This window comes from Pezoporus wallicus, unplaced genomic scaffold (genome assembly GCF_028554395.1).
Source record: "Pezoporus wallicus isolate ANWC-B61680 ecotype Strahan unplaced genomic scaffold, APGP_CSIRO_Pwel_v1 contig_4710, whole genome shotgun sequence".
NCBI classification, from domain to species: Eukaryota; Metazoa; Chordata; class Aves; order Psittaciformes; family Psittacidae; genus Pezoporus; species Pezoporus wallicus.
Genome location: NW_026640647.1, coordinates 3,535,251 through 3,547,793, shown reverse-complemented (window position 1 = coordinate 3,547,793; position 12,543 = coordinate 3,535,251). Strand labels below are relative to the sequence as shown.

Genomic DNA, 12,543 nt, shown 5'->3' with positions numbered 1-12,543 from the left:
GATGTGCTGTGGTATGGAATAGCCCTTTAGATAGTTTGGGTCAGGTGTCCTGTCTCTGCTTCTTCCTAGCTCCTTGTGTCCCTCCTCACTGGCAGAGCATGAGAGACTGAACAGTCCTTGATCAGGGTAAATGCTGCTGAGCAACAACTAAACCATCAGTGTGTTATCAGCATTGTTCTCAGACTAAAGCCAAAACACAGCACTGCACCAGCTACTAGGAAGAAAATTAAATCTATCCCAGAGGAAACCAGGAAAGTTCTCAAGATAAAAGCTGATGGAAGCAAAAGTTCTCCCATGTAGTGGGATTTAGGAAATACTGTTATCTCTTCAAATGCTTCTGCTAATATCTCTCAACTTTCCACTTTTTGTTAAGAAGAATAGCTCAAAGAAAATCTGGAATTAGTCTTCATTTGTTTAGTTTTCTTGCATCTCAGCAAAGGGAAGTTGAACTTTCAGTAGGATTCCACGTTATGTTGAAAGTGTTTCTTAAGAATACAACATCTGGCTAGGATTTTTATTTGCTAATTATGTGGCTCAAATTTGAATGTTGAGCTACAGAAACTGAAACAAAATGGGATGCTAAAGGAGTTTGTTTAAAAAAAAAGTGATTGATTTATTAGCTTGAATCTACAGCTTTGTGTTGAAAACTAGAAGTTTTCTCATAACTGTCCTGCCTTTAAACACTGATGTCTGTCTGTCTTGTTCTGTAACAATATGAGTTAAAAAAAAAAGTCATTTTTGTTCAGTGCTAACTACACTGATTTGCATTTCAATGTCAGTTGCAATGTTACTGTAAGTCCAGTGATTCTGTGTAGCGATCAACGTGCCACCTCCGTTTTAATTGCATTTAGGTGTTGGAGATAGTTGCCACATCTTGTTCTTCTTTGTGTTTTTTTAACTCTTTTCCATTTCAGAAAGAACACCTAGTGTTTACAGACTTCATATACCCTGGTCACATGAAGACTCCATAATTGTAGCAAAGTAAGGGCTTCAACAATTGTAACTTATTTCTTGATAGATTTTTGACGACAGATTGCATGCCACTGTAGTCATATTTCTGATGAGGTAACTTCTTCAGTTATGAGTTTGGCTTCTGCATCTTTTCCTCATTTACTTTTCTGCCATTGTTGACAAGGTCATTTTGAATTTTCCCCAGAATAAGAATATATACTAATTCTTTGTTTAATAGTTCCCACTGATTTGCTCAAAAAGGAAGTCAGATTTGCTGGTCTGAAATTCTCTGCATAGTCTTCGACCCTTCATGAGTGGGGATTAGAGGCTGCTATGGATGCCGTCTTCTCCCTGTAAGCCAGGGTTTGGATTACACAGTAGCTCTAAATTGCTTCAGCAGCATAGTCCTGACAAAATCAAATGATATGGCTTGAAACATGAGTCACTTGTGAATCGCAGTTAAACAACCTGACTTTATTTTAGATAGTTGGAAAACTGCCTACCTTCAGGATACCTCCCTATTCCCCCCCCCCCCCCCCCCCCGCCCCGTCTTTTCTAACAGCTAATACTTGCAGGAAACTGAATTGTATTCTTGAGAATTGGCCTTCCTGTTCTTGTTACTCAGCATATTTACATGTTCTGTGAGGCAGTGTGTACAGCAATGCTAAACTTGTCTATTGTCATTAGTACCATGTTCATTATACCTTCATAGTTCAGGGAGCAGTGGACTGAGGATATTATGTAGTTCTTTGTGATAGGATAAACAAGTTCATTGTACCATTTTCCTCATAGCTTGTGGTAATGCTTGTGTAGTGAGTCTGCTTTATGTGCACTTTTTGAAGACTAAGGCGTGTTTGGGGTTTTTTTGATTGTAAGGACAACAGTTACAAATTGAGTTGTTGTTTCAGAATTCCATCTTCAACTGAGATTTCTGCAAAGCTGCATAGTGCTCAGCCTCAGAATGAGAACAGGGTTCCAGAGTTAAATATTTACTCTTCCTCAGACTGTCAGTACGAAGTGAGTAATACACATTTACTTTATAGCTAGTTCGAACTGCTATATAATTTTTGCATAATTCGGTCTTTAAATGTGTAGCTAATTAATCAAAATAAATACTAAAACAAATCTAAAGATGGGCTGTTTGGCCTTTTTGGAAATGGAGTGCATGTTCCAAGTATTGTGCAACAGCTGGAGCAGTATTGAAAGGTAGACTCATTTTCTAAGAAAAAACTGAAACATTTGGGTTTTAATAATAAGTAGTAAGTTGTTGTGCATTTTAGTTATGGGATTGCTGTATTCTAATACTGAAATTGGCTTCTCAAAAATAAAAATATTTTTAATTATGCATACCATTGTGTAAACTAATAAAATATTTCTCTTTTTTGTCATTTATCAAGGTAATTCTGAAGACCTCACTTTTACAGGTTCTTGGGCAAGTAAGAAAACCTTCTACTACTAGACTGGTTTTTGTCAGTAGCATCTATAGAAATTTTCCTTTCCTCCCTTCCCTCCTATGGCACTTCAGATTCCTTCCTGATGCCAAGAGGATCGTTATTCGACGATCGTTTCAAACCTTCTCACTTGTCAAGGCATCCCATCCGGATAAATGTCAGGGCTCAGTTTTCAGAGGAGCAGAAAAGCACTCAAGCTCTAAAGAGCTAATGGAAATGTTGAGCACTTGACTTTGTGGTTAGCAGAATACCTGCAAAGGGATGACGCTGTAGGTCACTTTCACTTTGTTGCCTGATGGGTCAGTAGTGTTAAAACTTTAAAATGTATTTGGCATCCACTAAGTATTGGGGATGGGGAGGAAGAGTCTTAAGTAAATCCATATGCTCCTTCTCAACAAATTTTCTTTGGTTATCAATGAAGAATAGATTGCAACATTGATATCGGTAAAAATAGACCAGCCGCCGGCAGTTTCCTGAAATTGTAATGTATTTACATTACATTTGAATTGTGAAGTACAATTAATTTGCAAGCACCTAAGTGTAGTGCTAGGAATATTACTGACAAATTTCTCTGTTTGAATGTATGCATTTATATGAAGGGCTTTTCATTTGGTTGCTATTTTAGAAAAATCTGTTATTTGTACATTAATTATGACTAGGGACAGTGAAAGCCAGTTAAAACATACATGAAATTGCTTCCAAACATTCTTTACTGAAGAGCATATATATATTATATATATATATATATATATATATATATGCAGGTTTTGCTTGGAAAGTGACCTTTTAATATTTTTGATTTATCTTACTGAAACACCATTAACATGGTACTGTTCCTGGAATTATTATTTTAATATTTATTTTGACTAGAAAAATAGCATTCATTTATAATTTGTTCATTAATTAAAATACATTTATGAGCGATCTGAGTATTTTCTATAGATAAGGGTAATTGCCAGTTGTGGTGATCAGATACTTATGTATCTAAATAAGAAGCTATTTGAATCTTTTAAGAAAGTATTTCTAATCGTATTATCATGCTGGCTTCAAGATAGTATTTTTATGTGTGGTTTTCTTATATTTTTCTATATATAAAAATTATCATTATATCCTTGTCTTTCAGCTTATAAGGTTCCATGCTGGTGCTCTTCCGGCCTATATTGTTTCTAATATTCTTCTTACTTATGGAGGACAATTGAGCACATTGGTATCAACAGGTAGCTTTGTAGAATCTTTTTCTTTTATCAAGTCTTTTTAGAGAAGTTAGCCAATTTATTGTTGAAAAACTAGCTGACTGTTGTGCATTTTTTAATCTAAGTATCATTGAACTTGTGCATGTACTTAGATCTATGTTCTTCAGTTCCAGGTTTTGTTGATAGTCCTTCTAGGTTGTGGTGTAGCAGAATATTTTCTTACTGTTTTACTCTGCTGTCCCTTCTTTGTGAATGATTACTGTTGCACAGTATGTTAGAATTAATGGAGATCTACTTAAATAATACATGTAAAATTTTAAAACATATTGTTAATATGCACAAAACACTTTATTTCATGCATGAAGATGAGAGTTGCAGACTAACTTTTAGATATCAGGCAAAATACATTTTTGTTTAAATTCAGGTGGTGTTCATAACCAACACTGTAATCTCTCTAGAAGCTCTGGTGACATATTACCTAAAATGGGCAATCTAATGAATACAGGCCTTGATGATGAAGTATGCTGACTTGCAATACTGCTGTTGGAAAGTTATTTTGTTTTAAAGTAAACTTTCAAACCTTTGTCTGAATGTACTTTTTGTTATGTGCTTTCTTTGTTAAAATTCATGGCAAAATAATAACTATAGATGCTTTCTGTTCTTGATTCTAGGCCAGTGTTCAGACTTTTCCCTTGAACTAGTTAGGACAGCTAAACCCTACAAAGTAGAACCTCTTATAAGCATTGTTGTGTTTCTGCAGGGGTGAGTTTGCATAACTTATTTATTTAAAGCAGTTTCCAAACCAGAAATTTCAGTAAGAATATTGGTGGGGAGGAATAATATTTTATCTGTAGTCATTGTGATCACCTTGCTGTGATTTTGTTTGGAACACTGTTGGAGGAGGAATTGTTGACAGATATCTTACTGTAACAGCAATTGGAAATGAAAAGTAATACTGCTTTCATGTTTTTGGCAGGTTTAACTGGTTTAGAGAGAGATGGGAATCACTGTCACTACCAGAGGTGGATGCTGCTGTACTGAGCAGTCGGGATGCATGGTCCCCCCTTGTGTCCCTGATTCTATTTCTTTTTGGGACAGGCATTGCCTACTGGAGTGGAGTATTTTTCTCTACATCTCTGAGACTCTTCTCTTCACTATGGTTAACTCTGATGAGGTAAAACATTATTGTACTGTACAATTATGCTCTTTTAGCTGGTTGTGACCCTGTCAATTTTTTCTGTTTGCATCAGTGTGAATACTTGGGCATACTGAATCCTGCAATATATAGTTCATACCTGATTTTAGACATGTGGGTTTGTCATTGATAAGTACTAATGAAGCATGAATATTGCCCCATATTCCTTATTCCATGTTTCCAAAAAGGAATACAAATGGCTTTCTCATTTCTTTCACCAGCTGTTATAAAAGTGTTCAGTTTGGTTTTGAGGAAGGATTGTTGCAGAAGAAGCAACTGACCTGTTCTTTTCAGCAGCTCAAAAAATAAATGTATATAGTTAGAAAAGGGACTGTAAACACTGCAATCCACTCCTCATTATTTATAATTGGGTAAACTGCATTAAAGAACACAAAGAGGCTTGTAAAACAAAAACTTCTTGGATCTTCATTTCACTCCACAAGACATTAATCATGTTTAAGAACACTGGAATGTTTTTGTATCGATGAGTACTCAAATATGAAAGTGACTTTAAAAAAAACAAGAAAAGATAAAAAGATTTCGAAGGAGTAAATTAGTAAATTGGATAACATGCATGTTTGACTGTTCTGACACTAGTGAGAGTCTTCAGCTACATTTGAGTCAACTCTATCTCCAGAAAGTTGGTTGGGATGGACTTTACTCAGAAAATATCCACTAAATGAACTCTTTCTTTTTTCATTGCTAGCATTTCTGGTCTTATTCTACCAAATAATAGATGTGGTGTCAGCTGTTTCTTCTCAGCCACCTTGTTTTTAAATTACAGTGGATGCTTCAGTATTAGCTTTAAGTGACAAAATGATGAACTTCTAAATTTTGAAACAGCTCCCTCTTAATTTTTAAGGGGTTTGGCTCAATTCATACTTTCTTCATATAAGTTTTTGATTTCCTGCAAACCCCAAGAATGCCTTAGGCAGAGGCAGGAAAGTAGGATTTTTTGTGCTCACAGTAAGTCAGCTGGTTCATTTTGAAGTTCTAGTGCCTTACACAGTTCTAATGCCTTACACAGTTTTAATGCCTTACACAGTTTTTTCATCCTCTCCTGAATTTTTTTTTGGGGAAAAAAAAATAAACATTTATTTTCTACAAATCTCTCCAAAGTAGAGAGTATTCTCTTGACTTTTGTGCTGTGTTCTGAAATGACCTGATGGGCCAGCAGCAAAGAATTTTTTTGTCCTTTTCAGCGAGCCTTTTTTTGTGGAGGGGGTTTGTTTCTATGTGGGTGGGTTATTTATTTGGTTTGGGTTTTTAATATTTATTGTAAAGGCTTTTAAAATTATATTTTCCAATGCTTTTTCTGTTCTCAATGCCTATTTTAATACTGGATATCCCATGAATGTCCAAGAAGTACAAACTTTTTCATAGTTCTATTGCACTTCCTCCCCACTGCATTCCCCTCATGGTCACACCTTCTCAGCTCATTTTGGTCATTTCAGATTCATATCTGCCTGTTAGTCATATCAGCTGGACCCCACAAACTTCAAATAAGCTTTTCTGTGTCTCAGACTATGAGTTAGCAGAAATTCCTGTCTGGGAAGAATGTTTGTCACAGAATTAATCTCTTGGAGATTTTCTGTTATATACTGTTTGTTGTATGATAACTGAATGCTGCAGTGCGGTAATGTGTCTATAGGAGTCACTTTTGTGATGCATCTCTGCAGCAATTAGATACTTTTCTCTTGGGCTGAACAGAAGAATTTGGTGACTGATCTAACTGCTGTCAGATCTGCTAACTGCAGATCTGTAGTTAGCATTACCTAATGTTTTATATTCAATGATAATTCCTCTATGTTGCCCAAATGAAGTAAAAATAATACATTGCAGACATACATTCTAGAATGCTTTTTTCAAGATAGTTTTGTTCATTTAATATGAAAGTTTTTCTTGCAATTACTTTATGTAGGTGTTGGTATATGTGTTAAAATTTGTCTTAACTTTATTTTTCCTGTGTTTAATCAATATTCAGGAAAAATTGACTCTTTCCAGTCATTCAGGAAACAGAATTATGTTTTATCTTTGTAGGTCTGGTGTTGTTGCAAAAGTGTAACAGCAGTTTTTGTTTCTTTTCATAGACCTCCTGTGCTTCAAAAAGATAAGTTGATTACACCCAGAAGATTCTGTGGGGCGTTATCCCTTGCTCTAGTTAGCTGGATCACTTGTGGTGCACTTGCTGTAGTCATTGTTTATCTTCAATACTTGTTTAAGGTACTGAAAGGCTAAACATTTTGAATTGAAAACTGAATTAAAAATTTAGTATGCTTTGAATTAACCCCATGTTAAAAGCAAAACTACAGATTACCATGGTTTGTGCTTAAAAGAAATGTTATTTGCATACTTGAAATGGGTCGGCTTTGAACTTATTAGACTTTTTTAATCTTGTAATTTTTAGAATTATTTTTCTTCTTTTGATAACACTTCTAAAGAAATGCACAGTCCCGTATGCCCACATATCATTGCAGTTTTTAACTTATGGGTAGGTAATGTTCTAAAATCAAAGACTAGTTAACTCCCTTGAAGAGAAACTTTAGCAAAGGTTTGACTTGATATGTTCTGTAGAATACTTTTTCTGTCTGTAAAGACTTCCCCCAAATCTTCATGGAGTAAAAGGAAGGAGGGTCTATATATTGTAGAACTAGGATAGTCTTATTTTATGTCTAATATAATCGTTTGTGTAGTGCCACGAAGATCCATATTTAGTCCCTGCCATTCAGTTTCCATGGTCTTCTTTGCATCAGAGCTTCTAACTTACCTGATTCACCCTACGGTTATATAGCTGTTAAATCAGCTACTATACTTAGCTACTAGGGGAGCATTGGAGCATGTGTCTGGAAGTAGGGGCACAAAGCAGAGCAACTTACAGGTGATCTGAAGCAGATAGGTGGCAGCTGAAAGCAGAGCCTGAGGAACAGTGCTATCTCTAATTGAGCTCTCTGTGACACAAGGTTACCCTGTGAAGGATGTCCCCATGCTGACAACACTTGCCCTTCTGCAGTAAATCTGATATGGTTCCTGTGTGGCCCATTTATGGGTTTCTGCAGAAAGTGAAGTAGAACTGAATTAGCAGGAGGAGGTGATGAGTATGCCAGTTTTTCTACTCTGTATTCTCTGTTGAGCACAGTGAAAGGGGAGAAAGCAGAGCAGCTTAAGTTTTCTCTCTGTGCTTGGAAATCCTTCTTTAATAGAGCACTTTGGGTACCGCTGATAAAAAAGGCAGAGGGAATTCTTGTTTTGCAGCTCCACTGGGACCCTGGAATCATCTAACTATAAAAAGAGACAAAAACTAACCCCATTTTTCTTTTTTTCTTCTAACTATGGCTTTTGTGTGAAGAAGCATTATTAAGAAAGCTGAACTGTTTGTTTTGCAGGTTATAAAACTGCACATGAATGTAAAAGCAGAACAAAACACGCTCAGTGGGGTAGGTCTGTTTCCTCTTCAGAACTGTGACCAAAAATTGCCTGGCAAACCTATGAATTATGAATTGTTATCATCTTGCCTTGGTGCAGTATTAAGTTGTGCTGTGATGACTGGATGGCTGTAGTTTACTTACTGTGTGCATAATGTGAAAGAAAAGCCAGGGCATGAGTAGCCTGTTCCATTGCATGTGACCATGGCATTCCCTGTTCAAGATCACTGCAGTGCAAACTTGTCTGAAGTATCTTTAAGAAAATTTAATCTATGAATACATACAGAGCAACAATGGTTTTTGTCTAAATGTTGGGGTTTGATTATGCATGTCTTACCTAAAAGAAGAATTTCTAGGTAACGTCTATACTAAAGGTACATACTTTTTTTTTCCAGATAGGTAGTTTGTGGAGTTTAGGGGGATTTTTTTAACTGGGAGATGACAAATACGACTTATTAGATGGCTATGGGCTGCAATATATTTTGGAGCTGTTTAAAAAGAAGCATTGAGATTTCATGCACTGTGAACTTAGTTTCTTTTTTCCAGTTACTTTAAGGTGTAAGATCTACGATGTAAGCAGGTGTGGATATAAGCATTTAATACCTACCTGTTATTTTTTGCAAACATAGAACATAGTTTAAAAAAACAGTCTGCCAGAAAAAGTTGTTGATAGTTTTCTATGGTTTTCTTTGAGTGGCTTTTGTGTGTTTAATTTTAAATCCTCTCTTTCCCTTCTTCCCTGTCCATATAGTTTTGTTTTGTTTCATTTGTGTGGTTTGGGGTTGTTTTGGGTTTTGTGTTTTTTTTTTTTCTGTTGGAATACAGCATCTGCCAACTCATTAGTTTATCTATGTTATTTATTCCTACAGCTGGTATTTTACTTCTTGTTGCAGTTGCATTACCTCCTGTATCTTTTCCCATGAATGATCATCTGTGATTTTTCACCGACGTGCTTTATTACTCCTTTTATTCTGTTCTTCCTCCATCCAGAAACTCCATTTCTTATCACTGCATTGTCAGGGCATCTCCACTTTCTATTATTTTCTTCCAAAGACATATAAGCTATAAGTGCATGAGAAATTTCTGTATAAATCTAGATGCTTTAAATCTAAACTATTGAACTTTTGTTTTTTGAGGCATAAACTGCAAATTTTCTTCTTAAAATGGAGGTGGTATGATACTGTTTTGATAGCTTTTCCCTCCTCCCTGTTCTTACAAGTCATGATTTTGACTAATGTCTTTTATTTTCAGGATTCAGGCTGCTCAAAAGAAACTTCACAGAACTCCAGGATACACACAGTCAAAAACCAGAGTTCAGTGGACAGTATTCCAGAAGCAACACAGTCTCTTTCCAGCAGTACCATTGCTGAAGCTGTTAACAGTCTTAAGATGCATGTTACAATTCTCAATTTATTCACATGGATTGTGCTGCTCAACTTGCCATCCTTAATTTATTGGTTAAAAAATCTCAGGTAACTTCTTAAATTGCCAGTAAGGTTGAAGAAAAGAATATGAAACTTGGAAGATAATAAAAAATGCTAACATTTGACTCTTTACATGATCAGCTACCTTATAATTAACAGAACTCTTTGATATTGTAATTGGATTTTTTTTCTACACAGTCTGATTTATGTTATGGTATAAGTAGGTGTTAAGTGAATCAATGATCCATTGAAGAAAGTAATGCTTCAGAAAGGATTTAAAATCTGGCTGCAATTCCATATGTATTTCATGTGTGTGTGTTGTTATCAGCACATGCTTGTTCTCAAGTAGTTTTTTTATTTGGAAGCCTAGCTTAGAAATAACATGCTTTTTAAACTGTTTCTTTGCAGGTACAATGTTAAACTTGATCCTGATCCATGTAGATCTACAGCTATTATCATCACATGCATTTTAGAAATTCTCATGAATTCAAGTTCCTCTGAAGTGAAATCAAGGTATTGTATGTAGCCTAATCTCCAGTTTTTGTTTCCCTGCTTTGTTCTTACTACTTCATTTGTGTGATAAAAGTTAATTTATGCTGCACAGACATATAACTGTTCAGCCTACACAGAGATTCATCAACTTGTATGGTTAAATCTTAAAGACTAAATAAAATGCATGCAAATTACCTGTAGTTTACCCAACCTGAGAAAATCATCTCTGTTTACCACATGGACTTAAATGAAGTATTTGCTATCTGAACCATCGATCACAAAAAGTCTTCTTTAACTGTGACTTTTTCATTCATAATTCATTGAATCCTTCCAAAGGATACAGAATCCTAATGCATTTAGCAGTGGTTGTCAAAATGTTACAAGGAAAAGTGGATTCTAAACCAGTATACTTAAGTTCTGTGACTCCTCTGTATGGACACACTTGTGGAAGGAAATGTGCTTTCTACTGGATTAGTAAGTTTTGAGCTCTTGTTTTTGTTGACAGTAATAGTGTTTCTTGTTCAGATATACAATTAGTCAGTGCCTCATGAAAGACAATGAATAATAACCAATATAGTTTATCCTCTTGACCAGTACCTGTTAATTCAAATGATGTAAAACATTAAATCTTTGTCTTCTTTCTAAATGAATATATTTTTAAATTACATTTTATCAGTCTTTTGGAATAATTTTTCTTTCTTAGGCATGTTGTTATTGCCAGTTAGACCTATTTGTTCCCTTATTAAAAATTAACAAAGTCTTGAAATCTAGAAATTACTTTTCAAAAGAAAGTGAAACATGGTATTTGAGTACCTTCTGCATATGTGGCTACAAAACTGGCAATTTTTCTTTATATTCTTACAGTAAACTCTTGAAGATCGCAGCCAAAGTTCCACTTCCCTTGTCTGTTGCGATGCTGGCCTTTGGACGAATGCATTTATACAAAGTACCAGACTTCGTGACTTTTTTTCTTCTTCTACACGTGCTGTGTTGTGTTGTGTAACATTTGTTATGCATAGAAAGAACAGCGCAGCCCAGAAACTGATCATTGGAGATGAGGCAAATTTCAACAAAGGAATGCCTAAGTCAATACCATCCTTAGTTTACATTCTATGGGAAAAGGGACAGAACTGTGAATCTTTATGGGAAGTTTGTGGTTCTGTTCATGTTGCTTAGAAGTTTTTTCATGGTGTTTATTTCCTGACTGTGAAAAGTTAATTAACTGTTGTGTCTAAGCACATAAATCGTATCAGTGTAACATCTTGGTACTGTTAGCCTTGTAGACACTCTGGTATTTAACTACACTTCTTTGCTGAAATGGACTTTTTTTTACTCACTATGCCATACAGTGCATATGTTCTGAACTTGCATCTCTTGCAGGTCTAAATTATGCTGGTTAAAACTCAACACATTTCAAGCACACTGTGACTATCACAAAAACTACACAACCAAGTATACTTTCAATCATTTTATGTTACATTTAAAAGCTGCCACAGTTGTGACTAGACAGACTAGAATGTACTGCTTATTTAAAACTGTTATTTCTATCAGATCATTTGTTCAATCAGTATGAATTGAACATTTGTGAGATTATTGGAAGTCTTACACATTTTACTTTTTGTGAGAGAACAACAATATTCTGTGTAGCTTTCTATTCAGGAAGGATACCAGCAGATTCATAAATAATTTGCTGTAATGTTGTTTTAAAACATTGTCAGTTTTCTCTGGAATTTTGTCAATTCTGAAATCACTCCTTGGACCTTGTCCATATGTAGAAGCTAGCAAACGCTGAGGTATGGTGTGTTTTTATGGTGCAGTTGCTGTAAACACACTGTTTCCAAATAGACAAGGCAGGGCTTTTTTCCTCTTCTCAATCAGCTGTCTCATAACAAATATCCATACATGAAATTAATATGAAATAGTTAACAACAACTCATGCCCTGCCATACAGTGCTAACTTCCTCATGTGAACAAACAATTAATAGTGGGAAAAACTGACCATAATTTTTAGCTCTGTATAAAGTATTAGTGCCTAGATGCTACAGTGACTGCCATTTATAACAAATCCTAAAATACCTTTGTGTAAGGAATTCTGTCCCCTGGGTTTGTGTTTTGCCAACAGAAGAAATCTCAGTAGCCATTAGGTGATAATGATGCATTGATTTTGCATAGAGATGAGCCTACTACTTGCTTCTGCATTAGCTGTCTCAGCTCTGTCCAAGATAGCTGCTATCTTCATATGGAAATATTAGATTACATGAATAATAAGAGGAAATCTGCTACCTGCAGTCAATCAAGTATGTTCTTGATACAGTAGTACAGCCAGCCTGACCCATTAATTTTATGGTATCTCATTAATCTTGCCTGAAGTGCCTCAGTTAGTTCTAGTGTGTTGTTAGGGTCAATGAATTTGAG

The 12,543-nt window shown here is 35.4% G+C and overlaps 1 protein-coding gene across 6 annotated transcripts in view; it reads left to right on the top strand.

The window, feature by feature from the left end:
* Positions 1-12,543, top strand: part of PGAP1 (post-GPI attachment to proteins inositol deacylase 1) — a 40,145-nt gene that overhangs the window by 20,251 nt on the left and 7,351 nt on the right. For 4 of the 6 annotated variants that reach the window (XM_057419945.1, XM_057419950.1, XM_057419948.1 and 1 more), the window contains 11 exons: positions 915-981; positions 1,860-1,968; positions 2,349-2,387; positions 3,526-3,619; positions 4,267-4,357; positions 4,572-4,769; positions 6,881-7,013; positions 8,174-8,224; positions 9,464-9,684; positions 10,045-10,149; positions 10,993-11,239. In XM_057419945.1, coding sequence (XP_057275928.1) covers positions 915-981; positions 1,860-1,968; positions 2,349-2,387; positions 3,526-3,619; positions 4,267-4,357; positions 4,572-4,769; positions 6,881-7,013; positions 8,174-8,224; positions 9,464-9,684; positions 10,045-10,149; positions 10,993-11,131 — 1,247 coding nt within the window. In that variant the 3' untranslated portion in view covers positions 11,132-11,239. Of the gene's footprint in view, positions 1-914; positions 982-1,859; positions 1,969-2,348; positions 2,388-3,525; positions 3,620-4,266; positions 4,358-4,571; positions 4,770-6,880; positions 7,014-8,173; positions 8,225-9,463; positions 9,685-10,044; positions 10,150-10,992; positions 11,240-12,543 lie in introns of those variants that run through there. The other 2 variants (XM_057419947.1, XM_057419946.1) reach the window with 2 other exon arrangements.